The following is a 27,905-nucleotide window of genomic DNA, read 5'->3' on the forward strand; positions in this document are numbered from 1 at the left end:
GACTGAGTGACACCTTCAAGACCTGTCTGATGTTCCGGCCACACAGGAGGAGGCCTCACTGGCCATCCTGGTACTGGGTGGTCGCTGTAGCCATTCCCAATGGAACTGGACACAGGAGGCCAAGGTACCAACGTCTCCAAAGTAGTGACTTCGCCCTGTTCCCACCACCAGTGGCGGGAGGTCTCCAACCTGTCCCTCCTCCCAACCCCCACGCACACAGCCCTAGAAGCCTGGCATTGGGATCCTTCAACACATCTCGAGTTATATTATTGTAACAAATCAGTCAAAATTCCATTTTACAGTTAAATAGTACAGAAGACAGTTAGTTTACTGTACAAGCAAGTTGTGCATTAAAAACAAACACACCAAGCAAATGATAGTGCAAAGCGGTCTCCGCCCCTCCCCACCCTCTTCCCAGCTCGGGGACGGCTTTCTGGAAGGTATGAGTGTGGCAGGTGGTCCCTCCTCAGCATGACAACAGCCACAGAGGGTCTGCGCCCACCACCGGCAGGCCTCCAGTAGCCGGATCAGAGCCCCTCCCTTCCGTGCGCCCCCATCAGTGCGCGTGTCTAGGACAACTTCAGAGCAGCCGTGTAAGGAAGGACCCACTTTTTCCAGCCCAGGGCGTCTGTACCCACTATGGGCCTTAAAAACAGACACCACGTGGCTGCCATCTCTTTTGGTCAGGGGACGGGGAGTGGGGTAGGAGGAGCGGGGGTCAATTTATTTCCCGTCCCTGCCCCGACCAGGGCTTGGGGATCAGGAAGGGAGAGTAATCTGGGCTGGGGCCACAAAGTGCTGGGCACTGGGAACCCGAAGGTGCCTCCACGCTGGCCTGGGGCCAGTCTGCAACCACAGAGAGGGGTGAAGCAGGCACAAGGTCAATGGCTCCATAGCTGCTTCCTGAGACGGGGAGGGGAGGCCCTGCGTGTCGGGAGTCAGCAGGACACGGCCAGCAGCTGTTTGGAAGAGATGGAGACTGCTTTTCCAGTGCGGGCAGGACAAGAGAAACTACAGCAGCAGGGATTTGAGGGGGATCACCAGAAGGACTTCCTAAACCTGCCAGTGTGCATCCGGCATGTGGACCTGGCTGCTGTCGCCGTGGGCGGTACGGCAGGGCTCCGACAGAGGCAGCCACTGAGGAGCGTTGTCTGTAAGGGAGACTTCCACATCCACGGAGGATGTGGCAGGAACAATTACCAAAAACCACATGCTGCCTAACCTTACAGGAGGTTGTCCTGTCTGGTCCTTCTCCAGTGAACTAAATGGGAACTGACACGGGGATCGATGGGGCCCGAGCCCTTAGGCAAGCCCTGCGCTTTATCCGCAGGACAAGTGTCCAAGAGCCACAGGTGAGAGTTTGGGTCTCACCAGCATGTCCCTTGGGCTCCTCCAGGGTCACCTACTGTGGGGGCTGGTGGGATGTCACCTCTGGAGCATGTGACCTCTTGGGGAGGTGCCAGACCCTGACAATCCCACACCCTCAGAAGGCAGCTGGGGCAGGGTGCTCCCAACCGCAGGGCTTCGCCTGTCAGAGACCTTGTGTTTGGAAATGTTTCACTGAAGCTTTTTTCCCCCTAAAATCAGTTTTAAAAACTGGTTTTGTTCCAGACTGTTAGTTTTGGCGCACAAAATCAAGATAGCTGAGTGTCAGGAGCTGGCAGATTCGCCTGGATCTTCCCTGGGGCTCTGGGGAAGGGGCACAGCCTGGCTGGACCTCAGCGGATGGGGACACTGACGTCTGACCCAGCGACCTCTCACCTTCTGTTAGGACCTGTCTGGCCACCGCGTTCTCTCCAAAAATGGAAATTATGAGACGAGCCTAAGGAAAAGGGGACCCCCTGGCCCCACCACGAGCACGGAGGGCGAATGCTGTGGGCTGGGAAAGTGCATGGAGGGCCGGACTGCAGGTGTTGGGGACCTGCTGCCGTAGACTGGTCACTGTGCTCTGAGGCCTGGGACCCTGAAGCTGGGACATCGCCAGGTGCTGAGAAGTGTGGGGAAGCGGGGCTGGGGTCGGGCGCGGGCACTGGCTTGGGTTCTTTCTCCTCCCACGTCTGCCAGCCGGGTCCTGCCCTATCCATACAGTGAGGGGACCCCGACGCAGGGCGGGGTTTCCAGTTCTGACTCGACTGTGTAAATGCAGGGGGAGGGCTGGGTCCACAGGGCGAGGGGCTCCCAGGGGGGAGGGCCCTGTGGCTCCTCCTGGGGGCAAACGCTGCCCCTCTCTGGAACAGACAGGCCCCTGTCCCAGGAGACCTGGCCCGTGACAGCACAGGGCATGGCTGGAGACAGCGAGGCCGATCCAGGGAGGTGGCGGGAGTTCCCACAGGGGTGTGGACTGAGATGACTGGGATCTGGGCTGGGGCAGTGTCCCGGGGGAGGTCCCTGCCCTTCTGTACAAAGATGTGGCCGGACAGACGCACGCGGAGCCTGCTCAGCTCTGGACCTTGAGAGCGTGGCCACCTGGAGCACAGGTCCACTCCTGCCTGGGAGCTGGGCCAGTCGCTCATGGGAAGGCTGTGGGGTCCCCGCCTCCAGCGGGAGGAGTCCGGGCGGTCAGTAGGGCCGCCACACGGCCTCGTCCATGCGGCCCGGCGTGCTCAAGGCCGTGGGCGAGTTGCTGTGGCTGCCGTCGGCCTCCACGCCGTCGCTCTGGCCGCCCAGGCTGGGGTTCATGAGGTTGCCGGCGGCGACGGAGGCGGCGTTGCTGGAGCAGGAGGCCAGCATGCGGGTGGGCGAGCGGTCGCCGCCGCCGCTGCTGCTGCCGGCCACCATGGAGAACTGGTAGGAGCCCGAGGACGCGCCGTAGTAGAGGTGGTAGGGGGACGGGTTGGCCTGGAAGGGCCCGCTCTGGTTCTGCGTGGCCCCGGGGTAGGGCGGCGGGAGGTAGGTGTGGTGGAAGCGGCTGGTGGCCGGCATGCCCGCCACGCTGAGGCTGCTGATGCTTGTGCCCGAGGGCGTGGCGCTGTAGGGGAAGGCCGCCGACATGGCCCCCGGGTAGTGCATCCTGGGGTCGGGGAAGCGGCTCTCCGTGAGCGCCGGCGGCAGTGCTGGGAAGGAGCGGTCAAACTGGCGGGGGTCGGAGAACGGGTTCAGGTCCAAGGTGCCTGCAGGACGGCAAGGGGGAGGGGTCACTGACAGCCTAGATGACCCCAGGGACCTTCCTGAAGGTCACGCCGGGGCTTGGTTCTCAAGGCCCATGTGGGGACCCTGGCTCTGCCCTGCCTGGCCTGGGCTGCTCAGGGCCCACAGCCCGCCACGCCTCCGGCAGGGTACCGGGAAGCAGCACCCCAGACCAGAGACTGCCTGGGAGCCTCCTGGCCGGAGCGAGGAGGAGGAGGAGGAGGAGGCTTTCTCCTCTTTCATCCTCCTTCCCAGCCCGGCAGGGAGGCCTAAGGCGAAGGCCGGGCTGGGGACCGAGTCCACACAGACCCCAGCAGCCTCCTCCGGGCAGGTTCCTCTCCTCCCCGCCCCCCACTGTTCATGGCTGGCAAGACCATGGGTGTGAAGAGGGTCCCCAATGGCCCTGTGAGACTGGGAGCTGAACCTGCTTTTGAAGATAAGGAAACTGAGGCAGAGAGAAAGCAGGACTGATTCTCATTCTGTTGCACAGAAGGAAATGGAACTGGTCATGAGGCCTGTCTGGGGGGACACGTGTGTGCACAGGTGTGAATGTGAGTGCATACTCTGCCCAGGTGCAGCTGGGGAGGGCTCAGGTGCTCACACCCATGGATGTCCCGGGTGTGGGTGCTGGGTTCAGGGCGGCTCTGCCACCTGCTCTCCTCCCCATCCTGGGCCTGTGTCACCAGGCTGCCTTGCAGCCTGGAGCTGATCAGCGGCCGCACAGTGACCAAGTGCCACGCTCACCTGTCTCGACAGCAAAGGGAGACTGCAGCCAGAGGCGCTGGCGGCCCAGACCCGTGCTGGTCACAGAGACACAGTGACCAGCTAGCCTCTGCCCTGGGCTCCCTCAAGGGCTTGGCTTTCCAGTGGGCTCCAAGACAGAGAGTTCCAGCCTGCCCCCCCCCCCACTTGACCTCAGGATTCAAAGGGGCTTTGGGGTTGAGCTAAGCCCCTCGATGAGAAAACTGAGGCCCAGACAGGGTGAGGCCCTTGCCCAAGAGTCACAGAGCACATGGGACCTGGAACAAAACCCTGGGGTCTCTGGCACTGAGCCCCAGCACATGCCTAATAGGTAGCTGTCCCACCTCTGAGGCAGCACAGAAGGGAGGTTAACTGAGCGGCTTCTGGGGCTAGACAGTTATCCTGGCTTTGACTCTTACCAGCTGCGTGCCCTTGGGCAAGTCACTTAACCTCTCTGTGCATTGGCTTCCCCATATTAAAAAACGGGGACACTGACAGTTCATAAGGATTTAGTTAACACACATAAAGCTCTCAGAATGGAGCTGGGCACAGAGACGAGGCGCAGGGTGGTTCAGCGCCGCTGCGATGCCTCTTGCTCCGGGAACCCCTTGCTCGGGGTGGGCGCTGCCCGCCGTGATGGAGGCTTGGCTGCGGAGGGACAGCTGTGGGCGTCCTCAGGCCTCCTGACTCCTCGGCTCTGCCTGAGGTGCTAGGTGACCTCAGGTGGGACTTGGGACTTCTCAGGGCTTTGGGGTCTTCCTTCCCAAGTCAGCTGGGGCGTGTCCCTCAGCAGCAGCCCTGGCCCTGGGCGTGGATTAGAACAGAGCGACGCTTCCACTCAAGGCAGGCGATGTGGGGACGGGAGTCCAGGTGGGCTTCTGGGGCGTCTGGTGCCCTCCCTAACAGGTCCCTTGGCGGTCAGCACCACCTTGAAGCCCGTGGTGTCACAGGTGCCTGGCTGCCTGCCCTTGTCTAGGAGCCCCCGGGAGGAAGCCCGGCGGCACCCCAAGCAAGCATAGCTGCCAACCCAGCGCCGAGCGGAGTGGCAGTGGGTGCTGCTTACAGGACAAGAACCCCATTCTCCAAAGGAAGCCCAAACAGGGACCCCGGGGTGCAACGGCAGAACAGTGGCCCAGGGAGCACAGGCCCTGTAGCCATGGGCCTGGGCCTAGTGTGTGTCCCTCACAGCCTCCATGGGCTGCCCAGACCTGTCACCGTCCCCTCCAGCCTCCCTCGAGGCCACCAGCCCTCCTCCAGGGTGCTGGGGGAAGTCCCTGCCCTCAGCACTCCCCCAGCCACCCCTCCAGGCTCCTGTGCCCCCACCACGCAGCCTCAGCCTCGCGGCCCGGGAAACCCGAGCTGGCCGGGCCACTGTCGGGCAGCCAATCCCAACAGTGGAAGGAAATGTTTATTTTCTTCTCCAAATTGCCCCAGCTGCTGTGTGGTGGCTGAATGAGCCCTTTGAGCTGTGAGAAGCCCCCATTGTGGGCGCTGCGGCCGGGGGCCAGGCGGGGCTATGGGAGGAGCTGGGGTCTCCCCATGCTTGCGGGTGACCAAGGCTGGGGGTCAAGCTGTTAACAAGCGCCCAGCACCCAGGGCGGTGGTGGCGTGGTGTTCCGAAGGCAGAGGGAGGGAGGGCCCGTGACACTGACTCCCCAAGCCTGGGCCTGCCGACACCCCTCTGCGGCAGGGTCTCCTCCTCCCCACTTTGTAGATGAGAAAACTGAGGCTCAGAGTTTGAGTGACTTGCCCAAGATCACACTGTCACCGCCGGCAGAGCCTGAATTCTCAGCCGAGCCCACGTGACTGCGGAGTTCGAGTTCCTTCCCTGCTCTGGTTACTGAGGACCCTTCCTCTCACCCCGGAGGGGACAGGCCTGGGGCGGGGAGGCCTTCGGGGCAGAGGGCCACACAGGATGCAGAAAGAGAAGTGGGTACGCCACAGCCCCGACCAGGCCCCCCGCCCCTCCAGCCCCCGAGTGGAGGCAGGGCAGGCAGGTGCCGTATCCGTCCAGGCAGCCGGGACAGAGACTCAGCCTCAGTCCTCCCCGTTTGGGAGGAGACTCTGGGCAGGGTGGGGGACCTTTCCCAGGCGATGCCGTGGGCCTCTCCAGGGCGGGAACATCACTTTACAGTTTATAAGGTGTGTCCGAGTGCAGCAATGTCACTCCAGCCCTGGGCGGAGGCACTCACAACCACCCCACTTACAGATGAGAACGCTGAGGCAGGGCGGGCACAGTGTGTACAGCAGGGTGCGCCTGTCACAGCTCCTGGGACGACTCATGCCCTGATTTTAATAGGGGAACTGTGGGAGTAACCCCACTGCCCCAGGGGACCGTGTGCTCCTGGAGGGCAGGGCCGTGTCTGCTCACGCCGGTCCCTGGGGCCAGGCGCGGCACACGCAGTGAGTGCACGAATGAAGGCGGCATGGAGCAGGCCTTCAGGAAACATGCGGAGGAGCCAGTGGGCACCAGCTGCCTCCTCTAGAAAACAAGGGGGTGCAGTGCCTGACCTCCAGATGGGCTTTGGCTTGGGCAGATGGGCCCCGTCCAAGTCCCCCTTCCACCTCTGAGCCCACCCGCCCGCTGCCCTGCAGCCCCGGCTGCGCCGTACCTTGGATTGGGGTCTGGGCCTGGCTGAAGTGGCTCGTGGTGCTGAGGGAGCCTCGGGGGCTGGGCGTGCTTGGTGTCACTCGCATGCGGACCCGCTCCAGGTCCCCGAAGCGGTCGGGGAACGCCTTGGTCTGGTCCTCTAGCTTCTGCCGGTGCCCTGCAGAGCATGGGGAGTCCATCAGCCGCCGGTTCCCAGGGTCTTAGGGGAGACAGAAATGCCTCACTCTGCTGGGAAGTTCCTCCTGAGATCTAACCTTAGGCCTCAGCAGGGAGATCCCTGAGGTCACCACCAGCCTCTTTTCTGAGGTTCTCAAAAGACTTTCTGAGCAAAGCATGGCCATTATGTGCCACCCAGGGCTGCCATGGTCTCAGCCCGTCTGCATGAGCAGGAACAGTCATTCTTACGCAGGGGCTGAGGGGCTCCAGGTCACAAAGCCAGCAAGTAGTGGAGTCAAGATTCAAACTGAGGGTTCCAATCAAAGCCTGTGACCCAAACCTTTACAATACACTGTTCAGCAGGAGAGGAAACTGAGGCAACAGGCATGGGAGACTGGCCCAAGCATGCTCCCGAGGGAGAGAACCCGGGAGTGCGGCCACCCTCGCCTCCCGCACATGTCTGCAAGAACAAGGGGAGGAGGCCCCCGGGAGGACCTGCCGCACGCTCCAGGCCTGAGCCACCCAGTGATCCCAGGACACGCCTTCCCTGCTCAGAGCCACAGGCAGAGGGAATCCACCAGGACACCGGGCAGGGGCGCAGGGCACTTGCGTGAAGGGCTAGACCAGTGCACCTGGCGTGGGGTGTCACACGTGGAGAAGACTGCCCGCATTTCCCACTACCCCTCTGCCCCAGCCTCGCCTCCCAGGCCCAGAGGTGCCAGCAGGGCCAAGGTGGCCAGGCCTGCCCTCCCGCAGCCTGCGGAGGCCAAGGGGACGCTTCTTGAGCGACATCGAACTTGCAGGGACCTCTCCTGCCACACAGGCACACACGCTTTTTCAATTACTCATTTTACATTTCACAAGCAACACATGAATGTTTGCAAAAATAAAAGCCTTAAAGATAAGACTCTTCTGTTTTGACCCACCCTAAGCCCCTCTCCAGAAGTCCCCACCGTGACCAGCTTGCAAGTTTTTCTTCCCAGCCTTTTTTTGGCTTTCCATACATGGAAAGCACAGAGCAAGTTTCTCATGGAACTTTCCTGAATGGTCCCAGACTGGGCATGTCATTCTGTAACTTGCTCTTTTTGTAGCGCTCCTTGGAGCTCGGCCTCAGTTTCCCTATCTGTATAATGGGGAAGTAACCCAGCCTCATGGAAACGACGGACTTCCCGTAAAGCCCTGGGGATGCTCCCTGGCAGTGAGGGCTCCGCGAGCGTGACGAGGACCACACTCTGCGCCACTGGACGTCCCTCCTTCTTGCCTGCCACGTCACTGGGGGCGCAGTTCACTCCACCGTTCCCTTCTGCGCACACCCAGGTCGTTTCCAAATTTCCTCTTCTGGGCCCCTACGTGCACTACTCCCCGGCGTCCCTGTTCAGGCCTCCGCGTGTTCGGGAGTCTCCAGGCTGCACGCTCCCGGGTTCTCCTGGTCAGCCTGCCACTGTCCGAGCCGCTGGCCGCTCACGACCCAGGCAGGCAGGGGCCGGATCCTCTTTTACACGTGGAGAACCACGGCTGCACCCCGGAGGGGCAGGGAGGCTTGCCCGCGGTCACCCAGCGAGGCAGGCAGTGGGGACTTCCCGGACCTGGGCCCCTTTAGGAAAGAAATGCAGGGAAGCGGCTAAGGGGGAGGAGAAGGTCTGCCTGAGTCCTTTGGCCTGCAGTGACAGGTGGAATTTTCTAGATTGACAAAGAGAGAAGACATCCTCACTGTCCTTTGTGGGGCCTGGACAAGTGATTCCTGGGGCAACGTTACAGTGGGAATTGACGGCTGCTGGGAGCCAGGGCACAGCACCAGGGGCCTCAGAACGGACCTGGTTTCTGATTTTGGAAATGGGAACGCAATGGACTCTGGTACTTGCAGACCTCTGAGCTCCTGCCACAAGCTCAGATGGGCATCTGAGGGCCTGAGAAATGAAGCCGGGAGTCCGGGGGGTCACAGTGGGCTCAGAAAGTCACCCAGAACCAAGGAGCCCCACCTCCTTCTCCAGTGAGGCCCCAGGCCAAGAACCTATGGACACTTGGCGGCAGGAACGAGACCGTCCGGCCTCTGGCCAGGCCCCCACCGCCCCTTCCCAGACCAGGGCAACAAAGGGGAAACACTGGCTGGGGGCGTGAACTCCGATATGGGGGCTGGGCAGGTCACATATATGAGACAAGTGGGATGCGTGGGGACTGGGGCAGACTGGAGAGGTGGCCCCCACCTGGGTGCCCTGATGGGGTGGGCCCAGTGTGGCCAGAGCTTCCAAGTCCAGCCCTCAGCCCTAACAGGCCTTGCAGGAAATGCTGTTGCCCGCACTGCTAGGACCACTGGAAATGGCGGGGACGTATCGATGAGCCGGGGGTTGCGTGAATTCTGAACAATCTCAACAGGCAGGAAGCCTACCGGAGGGACGTGGAGACACAGACTGACCTGACAGCAGCTTGGGTGCAAAGGATCTGGGTGTCTTAGTCAACCACAAGCTTGAAGTGAGCCAATGGGACTACACAAAAGCTGGTGCAAAACCTCAGACCTTGTTATTTTTGTCACTGGTGAATAAAGTCCCCCGTTTCTGAGTCACACCATGTACTAAGAGTGTTTACAGTTACCCTGCGGAAGGAGGGCGGGGTTCACAGCCAGCCTGGGTTCGAGGGTGGGCCCTGCCGCCTGTGGGCTGTTGGCCTTGCTCCAGTCACACTCCCTTCCCAGCACCCACGCTGCAGTGCCCCCGTCCCGCTGCCCGTGGGCCGAGGCGCTGGGCTAGTAAGGTCTGTGGGCGCTCTCCACCCACATGGGTCACTGCCATCATAACCGTCACTTCTATCCCTGCTTGTGGCCACGGGAGGTAGGAGTACCAGCCCACGTTAGAGACCAAGGCACTGGGGCCAGGCTGGAGACGTCATGTCTGGACCACACAGCCTGGACGGCAGGGCCAGCATTCGCACTCAGATCCCTGGACTCCAAGTCCAGGGCTCCTTTCCTGACTCTTTCCTTTTCGCTCCCATTGTTCAGATGTGGCCACTGAGGCTCTGAGATGAAACCCACGCTAAGTGGCTGGTCCAGGAGCCAGGCTGCGGATCAGGCAGTCCTGCCGCAGGGCACTGACCCACGCGTGCTGTCCTGCCTCCCCGCAGGGCAGGCTTCCTGAAGGCGGGAGCTCAGCAGCAGCTCGGGATGGCTTCCTTGTTGCTGTGGAACATGGAGCCACTGCCAGGGAGGGGCCGTGGGAGCCCGTGGGGCCGGCGAGCCAGGGAGTCTCAGAGCCACGGGGCTGGGGCCTTCACACTGGGCGCAGGACGGAAGTGCCTCTGCCCGAGGAAAGAAGATGGGCCTCAGAAAAGGCCTCTTTCATTTGGCTGCCAGAGAGAGGGCTTGGTGGGGAGGGCTCTGGCCCTAATGCGCTTGTTCGTCTGGGGCCAGGCCCTGGTGTGCTGTGTGCCTCAGTTTCCCCTCTGCACAGCCTGCTCACTGAGGTCTCCTCCCTCTGAAAGTCCCTGACTTAAGATTAAAAGGATCAACTGCTGGTCAGATGGCCCCGAAAGGAAAGGAGGCAAGGCCTCCTGCCCCAGGGCCCACCCACCACCTCTTCCTGCTGCTGCTGTTGGCAGGGTTCCTCGAATATTCTCTACCCCCCATCCTTCAGAGCCTCAGCTCAGGACAGCCTCTGCTAGAACTCCTCTTCTGTCCTTTGGGGCCCAACCCAAGAGCCCCTCGTCTAGGACGCCTCCTTTCTCCCACCACGGAGCCCCCGGGCACCTCGGCAGGCGAAGGCTGGCCTGGCAGGAGCAGGAATCACAAAGCCAGCGGCCGACACTCACTGTGCGCTTCTTCCGCTACAGTGTCTACACGGCTGACGTGCATGCCTTGTCTCACCCTGCAACATCCCCAGGAGGCAGGTCTACTCCCGTCCCCATTGTGTGGGTGACAAAACTGAGGCTCAAGGACACACAGAAGACACCCGCCACCTGCTCTCCCTGGAGCCCATCTCTCAGGGAAGGATGGGGTTTGACAATCGGGCTCCACAGCAGGTGTGAGGGCCCCGCTGAGGCCCGGGCACAGGAAGATGGGCTGGGGAGAAGACGACGAGAGGGTCCCTCTCAGTGGACTCCACCAGGGGCTCTGCCCTGCTCTGAAGCTCAGGGTTGGGAGTCCAAGTCTCCAGTCATGCCCTGCTCTAACCCACCACGTCCCTCTGGGCCTCAGTTTCCATACATGTAAAGTGGTTATCACAGTGTCTAACCCCGGGAGTGCCGATAAGCTGGAGGGAGACCACGTTTTTAAAAGGGGAGGGTGGAGGAGGCCTGGGGAGGACCCCAGTTGGCCCGTGGGGCCTGGCTTGGGCTGCTGTCAGTCTCGGTAGCTGGGCTCACATCAGATAGCTCCAGCGAGGACTTGATTAGTGTCCATGGCTAATCCCATCCATTCACTTATGGGAATGGAGAGCCCAGCCTGGCCTCCCAAGGGCCCAGTGGCCCCAGCCACACCAGGTGGCTCTCCCCACCAGTGGTCTTGGCCAGCCACTCTCCCCCTCTGGGCCTCAGCTGCCTCACCTGTAAAACGAGGACCACTCACTCTACCGGCCAAGGGTGAGGACAGGTTTTGAGAATTAAGGAGCCCACCAGGCCTCAGCCTTCGAGGAAGGCGTTCTGGGTTCCAGTCCTGACTTGGCATCTACTCCTGGCAAACAACTCTCCTGCAATGCCTCCATACGGTGGGGTGACCAACCTCACAGGTAGTGATAAGGGCCAAAGTGGGGGGCAGGAAGCCAGGGCCCAGCCAGGCTGGCGACTCACCCAGGGTCACACGGTGGAGGAGCTAGGGGACCAGGGCCGGGTTCCAGGTGGGGGCTCCCTTCTCATCAGCCCCAGGGCATCCTCCTCACCACCCAGGCACCTGGTGCTTCTGAGGGAACGAGAGGCCATCAGGGCCACGCCCCTGTCTCCACACTGGCCCAACATACGCCCCTGTGACAGGAGTGGCCATCACTTTGACAGAGGGATGTGCCAGGCACTGCGCCAGGTGGGCCACACACACCATCTCCAAGGGTCACGACGTTCTGACAGGCTGTTACCATCACCCCCATTTTACAGGTGGAAAAGTGGAGGCAGAGGGTCAAGGTCACACGGTGAGAGGCAACCCTGAGATTCAGGCCTGGAATGGTCAGCCCGCTCTGTGGAGCTCAGCTTCTCCAAGACCCCTAAGAGAGGACAGGGTCACCTGGCCACCAGGTCTGGCTGGCAAGAGGCCAGCTCAGCATCCAGCCTCAACCAGGCGGGGGGTGCGGGAGGGCGGGAAGGACGCAGGGAGAGGCAGAGGCGGGCAGGGCCTCAGGACAGTGCTGTCTGCCGGGGACAATGTAGGCCCATCAGCAGGCTCTTGGCCGTCTGAGGCCACTCGGCAGGCTCCCTGGCCGCCGGTGTGGCCACGGCCCAGACACAGCAGCCACTGTCTGCCCAGCCTCGGGGCGGGGCGCCGGGCCGAGGCCGGCTCTGCGGCCTGTCAGGAGATTTACACCCGGCTCTTAACAACCTCGCGGAGTCGCAGGCGGGTGCTGGCCCAGGGTGGTCTGCCGTGAATCGGCCCCCTGTGAGCAGATGAAAGCCGGTCGGTGGCTGGGCAGGGAAACGGGCTGGCGGGGGGCCAGCGGGCAGGGAGGCTGTGAGCAGGGCTTCCAGCAGCCTGGGCTTGATTAGGGGAGCCCGGGAGGTCTGCGGTTAACCCCTTCCCTCCTGCCAGGCACACTCCCCCGGCTCCCCTAGGCCTGCCCCAGCACGGGGCCACTCCTGGGCTGTGGGGGTCTTGGGAGCCGTGCGCTGGGGGCGGCTGCCCCTCCTGAGCCCAGGCATCCGGCCTCCGCGTCCCTCTCTCTGGCTTCCTCCTGGAGCCGGGCAAGAAACTGCGCCAACTTTAGGGTCCCCCAAGGCCCAGCTGTGGGCTGAGGGTCACTTCCACTGCCCACGCCAAGGCCCCCGCTGCCACGCTTTGCTGCCTGCTCCCTTCCCTGCAGGCCTCTCTGCCCAAGGCTCCCTCTCCAGGGCACCTTCCCCGTGCCCTGCACTGCCACCCGCCTCTCAGTTTTGTTTTTCTCCATAGGGCTTTGCGCTACCTGAAACTAACTATTTGCTCACTTTGTTTATTCACCGAATATTTATCAAGCCCCTATTAAGGGCTCCTGCCTGCATTCGAGGTCCATACAGGCGGGCCGAGAGAAAAGAACCTGCCCTCGTGAGGCACAGACAGTGGCGGGGGAGCGAAATAATGAATGGAATACACTAGTGAGCTGTGCGGCACCGCAGAAGGGGGTGCGTGCTCGGTGGCACTAGAGCCAGGAAGGACGGGGAGAGGGGAGGAGGGCTGTGTGCGTGCAACTTAAACAGGGGGCCCCATACCTGGGGGTGCCTTGGGAGACTTGGGAGAGTTCCAGGCAGAAGGAAGAGCAGTGCAAAGGCCCTGAGGCAGGAGTGTACCTGCAGAGGCTAAAGACCAGCCAGGGTGGCCAGAGTCCGGTGAGCGGGGACAGCGAGGGGTAACGGCCCAGATACGTGGGGCAGGAGGGCCGTGGTAACAACAGAACTGTTCACCACCTCTCCCCACCCTGCAGGCTGAGCACCAAGAGGCTGGGAGCCCGCCTGGTGGGGTTCACTGTGGCATCTCCAGCACGAGGAACAGGGTCTGACACGTGGTAGGTGCCTGGGACAATATTTGTTGAAATCATTCTACGTACAGTTTTGGGAGGAAAGGGCCCACAGGGAAGATTCCAGAACCATCCCCCTCTGCCTCAGGCAGCAGCAGGAACCCAAGTCCTACCCCCCGAGGTACCAGCACCTGCTAAGCTGGAAGTCAGGCTTAGCTGTGGTCCGCACCGGGATCACCAGGCACTGTACCACCTCCTGCCCGAATCCTGGACCCGGCTCAGCAACCTGCTTTGTAACCAGCCCCCAGCGACTCTGAGGGACACCAGCATCGAGAACCTCAGAAACCAAGGCCACACAGGCAGGAAGCCACCAAGCCAGCCTTCAAACCCAGCTGGCCACCTGGCTGCAGGTCGGGCACGCTCTGCAGGGCACCGGAGGGGAACGACCCAGCCACAGAACCCACAGTCGGCTTCAGGGATCAGCAGACTCCCAGCCCCCCCCAGAAGGCTCGGACTCCACGCCGGCCAGGCCCCGCTGCCCGCCGGGGTTGCAAAGCAGGGCGAAGTAGGGAAGGAAATCCGGGAGCAAAAAGGCGGTGCTAATCCATGAGGGTTTGGGCACTTCCTCTGTGCCGGGCAGCTGTAAACGCATCTAACTCTCGCAACGATGCCCCAAAACAGACACTGACACCATCCCCGGTTTGCAGATGAGCACATGGAGGCAGGAAGGGCCTACTAAGTGGCCCTCACCTCCCGGAGCACTCAGCTGGAGACCCCAGGGTGCACTGAAGTTCATCTTGGGCGGGAGGTGTTGCCTCCCTGGCCTCTGTCCCCTTCTGGGGTCACTGAGGATTAATTAATGGAGAGTTTGCCATTACACACACGGCGTGGTCAGTGACCAGCAGCTACTGAGCTGGCCTCTTCCTTCTCACAGCTGGGGACGCTGAGGCCAGGAAAGGGGAAGGATCTGTGCAAAGTCACAGACTTTGAAGTCCAGGCTGGGGCTAGAACCCGGGGTCAGGGTGAGACCTGACCCCAGGGCAGGGCAGGCCAGGGGCAGGAGCAGGCAGGTGCTAGGGATGTGGGACCTGGAGCAATGCCCCCTCCCCACCTCTGCTCTGTTCTGTGAGCTTCTGCTAAGATTCTGTTTGAACAAGTCACTTTTAAACCACTGATCTGGCCCCTGCCAGGGCCTAGAGGAAGGTGCCATCTTCCCAGGTGGTACAGCAGGCCTGGCCTCTGCCCCTGCTGGTCTCCTGGCCCAGCCTCTGTCCCTCCCTCTTGCCACCTCGGCTCCCTCTGGGCTCAGCTGCCTGGTCTTGAGCGCCCCTCCCCCACCAGCTCACCCCAGAAAGGGCCATCTCAGGCTTGGGGGGCCCCAGGAGAGAAAAGCGGGCAGAGGATTCAACTTGGGGCGCCCACAGACAGGGCTGTACCTCCATGCCCATCTGGACGCCTCAGCTGGGAGGGCGGGCAGCTCTGGGCTGGCAGGGGTGAACACGGAGGGCTCTCAGAGACGCCAGGATTGCCTGGCCCCTGGGACCTTCCCACCAAGCCCTGACACCCTGCTCACTTGTCTCTGCCAACAGGTGCACCCTCCCTTTCAGAGAGGCTCCTAGGTGCCACACCCTCACACCGAGCCCAACTGTGGCTCCTGTCCATCCTGACCCTGCCCCTGGGGACCTAGAGCGGGACCATTAGCTCCTTCAGTAGGGGCTTCACACGTGCACCTCTGTCATGGTGGGAGCGCCCTGCTGCTCCCAAGAGAGGTTCACCATCCGCCACCGTGGGGGTGGGAGGTGGCGGGAGTGCAGGGGGGGGGCAGGGATGTACCACGGACCCATGGGGATCCTCTGTCTGCTACAGCCATGTGCTGTCTACATGTCACCCTGATCTCCAGGCCTGCAAGGTAGGATCATCCCATTTCACAGAGGAGGGAGCTGAGGCCCAGAGAAGTCAATGATTTGCCTAAGGTCACACAGCAGATAACAGCCCTGGTTAAAGCAACTGATTGCCTGCTACCCCTCCCACCCCCTGTAAGTGCTTTACACAGATTACCCTATTTCTCCTCTAGGTGCTCTCTGGGTGTTGTGGGCAGTGTCCCCAGCTCGACAGCCCCACAGCTAGCTGCTTATGTGAATCCCATTTCTTAGATCAGGAAACTGAGGCACGGAGGTGACTTGCCCAACGTCCCACAGCCAGGCAGCCTGGCTCCGGATCTGCTCTCTGCACCATGTAGCCTATGGCTCACAGGGCTCCCCAGCCATCACCACCTCGAGACTCCTGGGGTCAGTGATCCAGTTCACAGACGATAAAACTGAGGCCAAAAAGGAGCCACGACTTGTGTGAAGCCACAAGGCCCAAAGTCAAGAGTGTGGGCAGGCCTGCACCAGATCCCAGCCGGGGCAACCGGCAGGGGGTTGGCCAGAGCAGGCGCCGGCAGTGCTGACGGTGCGGGCCTGGGACGCTCAGGTGCGGGGGCTCAGGGCAGGCCGGCAGAGGTGCCCCTGAGAGGCTTGCAGGGAAACTTTCGGAGATGCTGGGCCCAGCTCTGCGCCTTTCCCAAGTGGCCAGGCACTGTGATGGGCCCGGGAACAGGGGGATGGGGGCCAGGCCCACCTGACTCCCCAGTAGGGAGGGGCAGGCGCAGGGCCAGGCCTGGGCGCTCCTCACTGACATGCCCTGGCGCGGCCACACTCCCATCCTGAGCCTCCTGGGCTTGGAGGAGGCGCAGGAGCGTGTCCTGCTGCCCCGCCTGCGCAGCCCGGCATCAAAGGCCGGTCTGGGAGACTGAGGCCTGGAGCACCTCCCCCCACCCGGCAGGACACGAGGTCCTGGCCAAATACCCAACTTCCTTAGGCCCAGACTGTCTCACCGGAACATGGGTGACCCTTTGGCTCTGCTGTCACGAGGACCCCATGAAATAATAAGCGTGAAAAGGTTTTCTAAACTGCAAACGGTCATGCTCACAAAGAGAGAAGGGGACAGGCCAGCTCTCCATACAGCAGGCTGACTGTGCTGCGGGGGGTGGGGGGGTGCATGGGCTGTCCAGACAGGAGCTCTGGGGCGGGGGCGGGCAGCTGGCTGGCTCTTTGCTTCAAACATTCACTCAGCCCCGTGGCCCGCCCTCCGGCTGCCCCAGCCCTACTCTGCAAACTCCAAGGCCTTCAGCAGGCAGAAGGAACTAAACACAAACTCATGCCAATGGATCAGGAAGCCCAGCACACAGCAGGTGCTCAATAAATATTCGTGGAATTAGATCTGCAGTCCTGATCTCGCCGGTGTGGGCCCTGGGGTCAGAGTGCTTGGGCTCTGCGTGACTTGAGTCAGTCACATGCTAGGACTCCAAAAGCGTTTCCAAGGAGGGGCTCTGGCACAGCAGGCCTGGCCCAACCTCCACCCCTACCCGCCCCACACCACATCTGAAGCTTTCCCATCCTCTTCCTCTCCTGGCTCCTTCAGCTGGTCCCACCGGGAGGCAGGATCACCAAGCCACCCTGCTGTCCCCCTCCACCCCCAGCCTCCCACGGTCTGGCGATAAGCCCGGAGGGTTTAGAGGGTTGCCAGCAGGTACAGTGTGGGGGGGCCGAGCCAAGGACCATAATCCCCCAGAGGGCTCCAGGGACCCAGTGCCACCTGTCTGACCTCACCGCTGCCCTCTCCCCACTGGACCCTCCTGTCCTGCCCAGCAAGGTCAGGGGGCTCAGTGACACTTACGTCTGGGCTCCCGGGGTCCGTCCACGGTCACCTTGATGGCTCGGTGGTAGGTGGCCACTTGGGTGGGGTTGGTGAACACAGTGATGGTCAGTGTGAAGCTCTTCCCTGAGGGGCATGGGAGATAAAGGCAGGAGGTTGGCACCTGGAACTTTTACTGCACCCTGGGTTCCTACCTGTACCCCACTCCTGGAAGCCCCTGACTTTCTAGAAAGGGTAGGTCTCCCCCCTTTTAGCCTGGGCAGAAGATGGGGCTCTGGGTGAGCTTCCAGCTGCTGGGCTCAGCATTCCAGGCCCCCAGGGGTCTGGCACCAACTTTGTAACCCTTCCCCCCAGCTCTGGTCACCCTGGCTTATTTCTTCCCTAATTCTTGGTCTTTCTCTGCACCATTCCTTCTATTCAGAGACCCACACGATCTAGGGGTGGGGAGCAAGGATGGGTCTATATTTTTTTTTCCTGAAAGTAATTAGTGATCTTTGTAGAAAACTTTGAGAACCCACAAAATATTAAAGAAAGAAGAAAAAAAACACCCATTGTTCCACTAGTGAGAGATGAACATTGTTACCATCGGGGTGTTTTCTGCCCCCCCCCCCCCCCCGTGTATGGGGACGTGCATTTACACAATGCAGTGGTACTAAGATGTACGTTTTTCTATTGTTTTATTTTTCATTTAGCATCACATCAGAAGCCCATGTCATTAAAACTTCTTCATAAACTTCGTTTTTAGTGGCTGCAAATGCTTCAACTCACGGAAGCCCTATCTCGTATTTATCTACCCCCTCGCTCCCAGCATGTACGTCGTTGCTGATTTCTCATTGGTGTGGGCGGCCAGGGCTGGAAAAGGACTGTTTTGGGAGCTGCAGACATTTCATTTGTAGACACAACTGTTATTTCCAGAACGCCGTTCTATTTTTAGATAGACATTTGGCTCCAAAGTCTCCATTCAAAATTCCAGAGGGGGGGGGAAATTTTTTTTAAATACTACTTTTTTTAAAAAAACCATTTAAAATAAAATGAAAATGACCTTCTGTTTATAAAAACCTTTGTCTGCATCTCTGCTTATTTCCTTAGAATAGATTCCAAGAAGCGCCGAGTGATTTCATCGCATCGGAGGATCGGGACATATCTGTGGGCGTTGATCTCCCTTGGAGCGAGATGTCTCTCCAGAGCGGTCTCCGCTGTCGTCACGCCGGTGTGAGGCCACGTCCACCCCAGGGCTGTCACCTGCGTGACCGCGTCCAGCAAGACGGAAGAGCTTTTAGAGTCTCTCGACTGTTCACCTTTCTTCTCTTACTGGTGAGAGGGAAACTGTGGATATGGTTATTATCCGGCATAATCCAGCACAAATTATTGCTCGGTGTTCTTTTACACTTTCCTGTGAAGGATTTAGTGCCTTTTAAAAACCGCCGTGTACGAAGCTTGTTAACACTTTCCGTGTCGTAGTTGTGGCGATCAGTTTCCCAGGCCAGTGGACTTCTCATTTCACTTTCTGGTCCCGAGCTGTTTTCGTTTTCAGTTCTAGCTCTCGTTCTTCTGTCGTTTCCTCCACGTCGAAGGCACACAAAGGCTTCACTTGCGACAAAGAGCGTTCTCTCCTCTTTCTACAGTTAATTCTTTGACGTGCCCGCGGGTGCGGTACAAGGTAAGGATTTGTCCTCAAACAGCAACACAATGTGCCCAGCGCCTTAGTCAGAGCCCTCCTCTCACCCTGTTTCTGTTATAACCCAAAGCCGAGTGCTGCGTGAGGTTGGGGGTGGGCTTCACCCCAAGCCAGAATTCGCCTCCCCCTCGCCTCTGTGCACCCCTGGCCTCCGGACCCCAGGTACAGTCAGTCCCAGGAGCTCCCTGAGGACAGGGCCAACGGCCTGGTGCACGGCACCCCCAGGGCCGGCGCAGGGCGGGCACGCAGGAGGCTGCCTGAGTGCAGCCCTCGTGTCCTCCCGACACCAAGGCAGGCTGCATGAGCCCCATGCCACTCGTGGGAGAGTGGGGCCCGTGGGAAAGGGGCCTCAGTCTGGGGGCCAGTATCATGGTTCTGTTTGCACGGCTGGGCACTTGGTGGCCAAGTGATCATGTGAAAATTCTAGCTCCAGGAACAGGAGAATCTAGAACAAAATCAATGCAGCCAGGCTGCCGGGGCCACGCTGAAGAACTCAAGGGCTTCTGAGATGGCAGGGGGCGTTTAAAGCTAAAGAGTCCCTGAGCTATGGCTCCAGCTGAGAAATGGGGGGCTTCTCTGGAAGACTCTTCCAGGGCCGGCCAGCAGGAGGCAGGGATAGAAATGCTACTGGCACTTGGCACTTACTCCTGGAGCCCTGGGCCCCTCACTGTCAGGCCGCAGGGGCGCTTTGCAATGCAAACAGAAAGTACAAAATGGTCCAAGGCAAGGCCACGAAGGCAGGTGGCTGAGCTCAGGCTCCCTGCTCACCCCCGCCAGGATCCCCCTTCCCCAAACTGCCTTCCCTGTCTCCGAAGTCATCTCCCTCCTGGACCCCTTCCCCCTCCAACCAGCCAGGCTCTCCCCTCGGTCTCAGGGCCTCTGCCCCTTCCACCACCTTCTGTGGGAGTCATGCCGAGGGGCGGTTTGGGCGCAGCCGGGCGCACTGGTGGGCACACTCTGGGCACTGAGCGCTCAGGGCGGCACCTGCTGCTTCACCACAACCGGCAGGTCTCCACCGAAAAGTCGCCTTCCCAGCAAGCCCTCCCCTGTCACTTCATCTAAAGCAGGCGTTTTAAACTTGGCTCTGCAGAGCTGAGCAGGCCCGGGACAGGAAAAAAACAGCAACCGAGTCGTCCCTAACCTCTGCCTGAAATGTAGCATCTCTCTCAAGTAAGAGTGTACGCAGGCAACAAACCACAGCAGTATTCGCGGCAGTACCTGTGACCTTGTCGCCAAGAGCCGTCACAGATATTTACATATCACATTACAGCTGTCGCAGGCTCCTCTAAATATCTTCTACGCTCGTCACAACTTCAGTGTCACGGTCGTCACTAGATCTGTCGCTAGATCTTGTTATTTAATACATTAAACAGGCAGCACATCTATCACAATTTTTAAGACATTTTGCTAACGGTTGTTTTAATAGAATCGGTTTCCATTGTAATCCTTTGCATTTTATCTTAAACCTTGAAGAAGAAAACCCACGTTATTCTGAGAATGGTGTGTGGGCTTCTCCAGGCTGTCAAAAGAGCCCACGGGGCACAAAAAGGTTAAGCTGCTCAATTTGAAGCGTCACGGGCCCTCCCACTCCTTCTGGCTCCAGCCCTGCACCTGCTTCAGTGTCCCGTACTGCCTCTTGCCTGTAGCCACCCTCTACTGACCGTCCTCGTTTTGCCTCCCTCCACTAGACCATAAGCTCCCTGGGGCAGAATTTTTGTCTTGTTCACCGCTGTGTCCCCAGCTCCTAGGACAGCACCTGGCACATAGTAGGTGCTCAATAAGCGTTTATTAAATGAAATAAGAGCAGAGACTGCTGCTCCCATTTTACAAATGAGAAGACTGAGGCTCCTAGAGGGGCAGTGAGTTGAGCAGGTCACATAGGATACAGCAGGGCTCAGGAAGGTTAGAATGTGCTGGAGCCTGCCCCACCACACCGCTACTAAGGCCCTGCTCCGGGGAGCGAGGAGGCCCCACTCCCACCAAGTAGCAAATCACATGCCACCCCTGAAGTCACCAGCACTCCTTGCCCACTTCCTCTCGGTTTCCAGGCCTGTCACCATCCCTCCCAGGTATCTGCAGAGGGGAAAGGAGTCAGAGTTGGGAGTTGGAGGGGACTAAGAGCAGGGGTGGACGGGAGGAGCAGGTGTCGGGAAGACCAGGAGGCAGGGACCCTGGGAGCCAGGGTTGGAGGAAGCTGTCTTCCTGAGTGCCCCTCAACTCTCCCTGGCCCTGCCCGGCTCTCTCTCTGCCTAGTGCAACAAACCCAACCATCCATCCTCTAGGAGCAGGAAGCCGAGAAGACAAAGGAGGTGGACAGCTCCTTGCAGAGACCTGGGCAAACGTGCAACTGGCCAGGGGTCCAGGAATTGCAAATCCAAGCACTCCAAGGGCATCTTGTTTGGGGGTGGGGGTTGAAATCCACATCTGGGAATGGACTACCCTGCAGAACCCAGCGCCCTGTTCCCATCACCAAGCTCAGCTGGGTCCGGCAGTGTATCGTCGGGTCCTATGCCATGAGCCCCACCCACGGGAGCTGCCTGGGCAAAGAGGGGACATGTCTGTCTCGGAACCTCTGGGTTTTCTCCACATTGGCCAAGAAGCCATCCATCTCTTCCCCCACCTGTGGGCTCCCTAAGCCTGCACCCACTCACCTCAGCCCAAATCTCTCTCTACAAACCAAGGTTCCTTGTCAACCAGTTCATGACAGGTTGGGAGCTCATGTGCCTGTCATCTTGCCTGGGTGAGTGGCTGCCAGCTAGCGGGCGTTTCGGGGTCTGTGGTCTGCGTGCTCAACGCACTGCCGGCATCCGAGGTGGGCGGCGTGTTTGCGGAGGGGACGCGAGCGTCCAGCACTGACAGGGCAGTGACGAGCACATTCTTCTGGAAGGCAAAAGCTCATAAAAGTCCTGAGCCATGAGCCTAACTCAGTTTTACATAAAACAAGGAAATTTTTTTGTTTTTGCACTTTTAATGTCTTCTGAATTTTCCAAGGGGAAAGACAATTATTTTCTTTTTACTTTTGTTCAGAACGTTGCCAAGAATTGTCCACAACTTCAGAAAATGCTGGCATTGATGGCAGGGCTGCACTCAGACTCTGAGGACCCCTCCCTGTTCTGTCTGCTGAGGAGGCGACCAGGCTTCTGCGGAGACGGCTTCGGCCCAGCTTGCTGTGTCGCCCCGCCCCAACGTGAGTATGTTCATAGCGGTGTTTTGTTATAAGCTTCCTTCCCGTTTCTTCCCTCTATCATAGCTTTGGAATTATAAAGCTTTTGAAACTGGATGTAAGTAGGTAGGTTATGTTACCTATCAATCTCAATGTACGATAGTAAAGGGCTCGTTACAAAAAATGTTTACTGTAAGAAAGGGGTGCTGCGCCTGGCAGGGTGGGGACCCGGGCCCTGATCGCTGCCGGGGACAGCAGTGGCCTGGTTCTCCTTCCCTTCCCGTTCTTGGTTCGCAGCTTCAGCCTGTGGTGTTACTGCGTGTGTGTCTTTCGTGGAAAGCCATCTTCCTGGAATTCAGACAGAACCAAGGCCTCAAAATTGAGGAAACAAGTGGAAGTTTCCATCTGACTTCTTAGTCCTGGAAGAAGTCACAGAGCGGCTCTGGGTCCCAAACCCCAACCTGTTCTGACTCCCAAAGTGGCCCAGATTGTCGGTGTCAACCACTGACTTGTTCTCTCAGGTGGGAATTTCCCCAGTCAGCAGGATGGGCACAACAGATGTGTGCCTGCATGCCACCAGACCCTGGCACCCTCCTTCCTCCCTGCCAGCCGCCTCCACCTCTCCCACTCAGCAGTTCACACCTTCTGGGTTTCCCCCACCCCCGCCCAAACCGCATGGCAATCAGAGAATCAGTGACTGTCACCACTCAAAGGGACCTCAAAGGCCTCCTCCAGTCCCAAGCATTTGAAGTAACAAAATCTCTAATATGTATCCAGCTCTCGATATGTACCAGTTGATACACTTGCATCAATTTCATTAATCCCTTCAAAATCTCATGAGGTAGGGACCATCATTAGCCCCATTTTACAGGTGAGGAAACTGAGACACATAGAGGTTAAGTTGTCTGCCCAACGCCATCTAGCAATTCACTAGCAGAGCTGGGACTCAGACCCAGGTCGGCTGATTCTAGAGCCAAGCTCTTAAAGATCACGAGCCTCTGAGGGCTGAACAGGGCTGAACGCTTCATGCAGGGATCTGTAGGCATCCGAACTTGTATTTAGACCACTCCCTCCCTGCCAGGACCACCGAGACTGGTGAGAGAATGGAAGTAAGAATGGTTTATAAACACAGCCTCCTGCAGCTCCACAGCCACTGTCCCAGCCATGGCTGTGCCGGCTACAAGAGCAGGCTGCCGAACGAGGCTCTAGAAAGCCATCGCCCTCCTTGCCGGCCTCGGGGCTGGGGGCCCAGGTCTGTGGGCATGAAAGCCACAAAAAATCATTTTCAGGGTGCAGAACAGCAGCATGAGGTCTCAGTAACTCAGAGAATCACCGTCTCTTCTCTTTCTATATCTCCCCTCTCAGGCGAAGGAGTGGGAAGGAAAACAAAGTTCCCGATGCCTTGCTGGGCTCCCAGACTAACATCGCCTTCTGCCTGCCTCACGAGGGTGGGCAGCTATCGTGTCCCCCACACCTGGGCTGGCAGACCCAGCCACTGCCCTGCACTCAGTAGAGCCACTGGCTTTGCCTGCCACCAACCAGAGATGGGTGACTCTCCACTCGGGGCTGGGGCTGGGATTAAGTTGCAAAGGGTTTGAGAGATTGGGGATGACAAAAGGGGCTTGGAGACTAATTAGGAGCAGCAATGAAAGCTTAATTCATAAAAGCAAACATTTTCCATCCATCAACCTGCAACCAGTTAAGGGCACCGTTTGAAAGAAATCTGTGCGTGGGGAAGGGAGCCAACAGGAACAGGAAATGTTTGAAAGAATGTAAACTATTTCAGTTTCATAAAAAGTAACAAGTAAACAGTTATTACATGCAAATAATGCCCTGGTTTTAATTAATGCTGAAAAGTCAAAATATGTTTGACATTTGTATGTATACATGGAATGGCTGGAGAGGAAAAAATGGTGCCCAGATGCCCGCTCCGGCGCAGGGCTGGCAGCTCAGAGGGAACTAAAGCCTTGAGAAGGGCTTGTTTATTGGTGATGAAAAGTACAATTCTGCTTCAGCCGCGTCAGCCCGTGTGTGGAGTCGGGCAGCAGAGGGAACCCGGCTGAGTTTCCTAACAAAGCTGGAGGCAGGCCTGGTGCTTGGGAAGGGCAGCTCCCCCAAGCTGCTTCTCAGCAGGCTGGTCTTAAAGGGCCAGTGGACCCTTAAGCCTCCATTTCGCCGGGGCAGGGTTGCTAGGGCTTCTCCTCCCCCGAGTTAAGTGATAATGGGTTTCAGGTCCCAGCAGCCTCCCACTCAACAAACAGCCTGCCTCCCTTCTACTGCCTGGTCGATCAGGCAGGCAGGGTGGCACACCAGCCTGGCCTGTAGGGTGGGAGACGGCATTCTGCACTGCATTAGTTCTATTCTAAACCACCTGGGGCTCAAAGGGCCTGGGAAACCGTGCCTGCCTGCGGGAGGCCACAGCTGGGGAGAGGTGGTCTCAGAGTGTGGGGAGATCTGCCCCTGTGGGGACAGTGGCTTGGGTGCTTGGGCCCGGCAGACTGGTCCTCCAAGCTGCCTGCTGGAAGACCTGCAAGCTCCCTTTTTGTTCGTTCATCCACGATCTTCTCCCAGCATCTTTTGTGCCACCAGGGGTGCTTAATCAGGGAAGGGGGGTGGCATGAAAGGTTTCAGGAGTCTGTAAACCCCAGAAACTGGGAGAAAATTGTGGCTTTTCCTGGCAAAAGACTATAACTTTTCTCACATCCTCACAGAGATCTGTAACACCCTAAGGGATGACAAACGGCTCTTTTAGACAGAGCTGGACCGGGACACCTGTTTCTGGGGCTTCCATTGGGACCCCAAGGCCTCTCTCTCAGCTTCCTTCCCCCCACCTTTGCCACTGCCAATGTCAGGCTCTCTAGGTCTCCCTCCGGCTCACCTCGCCCACTGCGGCCCACGAAACGAAGGTCGTTGAACCTGGCCACCTGGTTCTTCATGACGGCAGAGGCATTGCGAAGTTCGGCAGAGTAGTTCTCGTCGTTGCCTGCCATCACGGTCACCACCGTTCCATCTGGCACATCCCCCAGTGCCACCACCTGAGGACAAGGGGGGTGCTGAAGGATGGCTCAGAAAGGCAGACGGAGGCTTGGGGAAGGAGGGGAGGGGCTGGGCGGGCAGCTCCCCTGCGTCCCAGACGCACTGCAGGTTTCTCCAATGGGGGGTGGAGAAGAGGCTTAAAAACAATGAAGACCTTCCCCCAAATATAACAAAAACAAGCAGATGAAATCCCTAGCTTCCATACCAAAACCTAGATCAACTAGTTAAGCCGTGTCCCAAGAAATTTATTTCTATTCAATGGAATCTAAGCGAGAGCAGTGAATCAGCTCAGTCACTATGATGTGGGATGCGGTTCCCTCATCTTCGGCTAGACTAAAAGAGGAATCAACACGCTTCTAGCAACCAAGTTTGCAAGTAAAAAAGAATACCAACAACGATAATAAGAGGGCTGCTACCCTCATTCAATTTATGCAAGAGTCGTTTGGGGTAGGAAATTTGGCCCTGAAATGTGGCTCAGGCCTGGTTTATTGGCCTCTGCAGAGCCCGAATTCGTTATGCAGAGAAAATGCAAAATGCAAAACAAACTGGTTTTGAGAAGGGTCGTCCAGAAAACCCCTTTAAAGTGGGGGAGGGGGGCTTTTGATAACAGGAGGATGCACCTGCTGGGAATTGTGGGATGGGGTGGGGATGTCCCCCTAAATACTGTTCCCCTCCTCCTGCCCCCAAGAGCACGGAGAGGCAGATGCCCTTTGAAAAAGAATCAGACTCTAAACAGAGTCGCAGCCATTTAAACGTGGCTGCCGCGTGCAGGGAGTAGGAATCCAGATGGTAAAAATTTCAAGGAGAAAATGTTTGGGGTCTGATTAAAAAGGCCAGATTTCCTGTCAACATCCTGTCTTCTTTTAATTTCAAAGACTCCTTTTAAGCTCCAAGTGACAGTAAAAGCTCCGATCTGACGATTAAAGTCACACGGGCCTCCCCCCTCCCGGGGAGGTTTTCCCCACTGGTATTTTAAGATGTCACCCGGGAGACCTCAAAGAGCCACTCATGCTTTTTTCCAATTTGGAGTCGTCTTAATGGGAGCAAGGACGGCTCAGCTGCCAGCGGCCGCTGCTTCCAGCCACCTCGGGCACCACCCCCCTTGCCGCCGGCCCTTCCTGCCCTGCCCTTTCTCACGGCAGCTGTGAGAGGTTTAGGGGAAAACCAAGGCGTTTTCGTTTCATCTCGCTGCCCCCTTAAAAAAATGAAAATGAAACAGTCGCCTACTCCTTAGCGTAGAGAAAAAGATCCTCTGAATGATTGGGGGCTGCCAGGTGTGGGGGCACCCCAATCTCAGCCTGCCATTGGGAATGCAGAATATTCCGGTGCAGCCATTTAGGGCGCAATGCTCCGGGTCCTGGCCTGGAGTCCAGCCCCGCGTACGATTTCAGAAGCCCGAAGCCCGAGGTGGAGGGTGTGAGCAGGAAGTGTTTCTGCAGCGGCGCCGGAGGAGGGGTGCTGGCAGGGGAGGGGAGGCCCTGTGCGCCCTCCGAACCGCACCGCACCTCCGGAGTCCTCGCCCTGGTCCCGGGATCCTGTTCTCGGCTGCCCGCAGGGCTGTGTCCGAGGGATCCGGGTTAGGGGCAAGTGAAGCCCCATTCGCTTGTTTCCACATCAACGTCTCTACGCAGGGTTCCCCAAAGCCCAGGTGGAGGGGGCCAGCCCCCTAAAAGCCATCCGTTCGGGGCACATCCAAGAATGAACGCGGAGGTCCCTGGGCCGAGCACGCAGCGAGGCCGAAAAGCGTCCTCGGTCCGCAGCCCGGGTCTCGCCGCAGAGTCTCGGGCAGGCCCCCTCCCACTCCTCCGGGGCCGTGGCTCCTGCGGCTGGGACGCCGGGAGCCCCAGGGCCCGTGTCGTCCCGCCCCGGTCCCGCACTCACCTTGAAGGCGACAGGCAGCGTCTTGTTGCAGCGCCAGTGCGAGGGCAGCACGGAGCAGAGGAAGTTGGGGCTGTCGGTGCGCACGAGCTCTCCCGCGTGGTCCGCCAGCACGTCCACCATCGAGCGCACCTCCGGCCGGGCGCGCCCGCCGGGCCCCACGGCCGCCTGCGCGCTCAGCGCGCCGCTGTTCTCGCCCATCTTGCCGCCGCCGCCGCCGCCGCCGCAGGGGAAGGCCGTGGAGGGAGGTGTGAAGCGGCGGCTGGTGCTCGGGTCTACAGGAATACGCATAACAGCGGCCGTCAGGGCGCCGGGCGGGCGGCGGCGGCGGCGCGGCTCCCCCGGGGGCGGCCGGCGCGGGCGCCTTCTCGGCCGCCGCTGCCGAGAGACGCGGGAAAGCAGAAGCGGCGCGGCCCGGGCCTCAGGGCGCAGGGGGCGGCGCCCGGGGCCGACCCGCCGGGGCCCGCCCGCCGCGAGGCCTCGCTGCCCCGACGGCCGCGCGCAGCCTGCCCGCTAGTCCCGCATCCCGGGCGCGCGGCCCGCGTGCGGCCGCCCCTCGCGGCGGTCCCGGCTGCCCGGGCCGTGGCGGGCCCGCGCGGGCTGTGCCGCCGCCGCCTCCCGGCCCGCAGCCCGTGGCCGCCCCACCGACTCCGCAGGCGCGGCCCCAGAACAAATCCTCGAGAATCAAGTGGCGGGGCTGCGGCCGCCCGCGCGGGGTTAGTACCCGGGGCCCGCGGGGCGGGCCTGGCCCGAGCGACGCGTCGCGCAGCCAATCGGAGCCCCCATCGCGGGCACCTCTGCGGCGTTCGCGGGGGAGGAACGGGCCCTCCGAAGGCCGCCCAAAGGGGTGGGGCGGGAGGCCCCGCCCCGCGGAGGACGCCCGCAGTCGGAGGCCCCGCGCCCTGGCCGAGGGCCCCCGAGAGTTCTAGGAGCCCGGGGCAGATGCTGGAAATTTGTTTAGCACGTCCGGGCCCCACAGAAAGCTCCCTTGCCGCCCTCTCCAGGTCGCGGCTCCCTGACGCGGGGACCGCAACCCTTTCCCTCCTCTTCCCCTCTGGCCACAGCCAGGCTCCCGGAGCTCTGGGCCTGTGACGCCTGCACCCTCGGCTGGGGACCGCGGGAGCTCCAAGGCCAGAGACGGCGCCGGCGCCGGGAATTGCCCCAAAGAGGTTACTCCTCTCCCTCCACGCCCCCTGCAAATTATTT

General features: G+C 59.8%; 1 protein-coding gene across 2 annotated transcripts; it reads right to left on the reverse strand.

Moving 5' to 3' along the window:
* Positions 1-236: 236 nt before the first annotated feature.
* On the reverse strand, positions 237-27,076 carry RUNX3 (RUNX family transcription factor 3). 2 transcript variants are annotated; one of them, XM_012750832.3, is made up of 5 exons: positions 26,703-27,076; positions 24,664-24,820; positions 16,966-17,070; positions 6,480-6,635; positions 237-3,110 (listed from the first exon to the last, which is right to left on the reverse strand). In XM_012750832.3, exons 1-5 carry the CDS (start codon positions 26,988-26,990, stop codon positions 2,560-2,562), a joined length of 1,257 nt encoding a protein of 418 aa, XP_012606286.2. In that variant the 5' UTR covers positions 26,991-27,076; the 3' UTR covers positions 237-2,559. The 2 variants fall into 2 exon arrangements, with proteins under 2 accessions (XP_012606286.2, XP_012606284.2); XM_012750830.3 differs by having other exon boundaries at positions 6,480-6,677.
* Between the last annotated feature and the right edge of the window lie 829 nt (positions 27,077-27,905).

This window comes from Microcebus murinus, chromosome 2, assembly GCF_040939455.1.
Source record: "Microcebus murinus isolate Inina chromosome 2, M.murinus_Inina_mat1.0, whole genome shotgun sequence".
NCBI lineage: Eukaryota > Metazoa > Chordata > Mammalia > Primates > Cheirogaleidae > Microcebus > Microcebus murinus.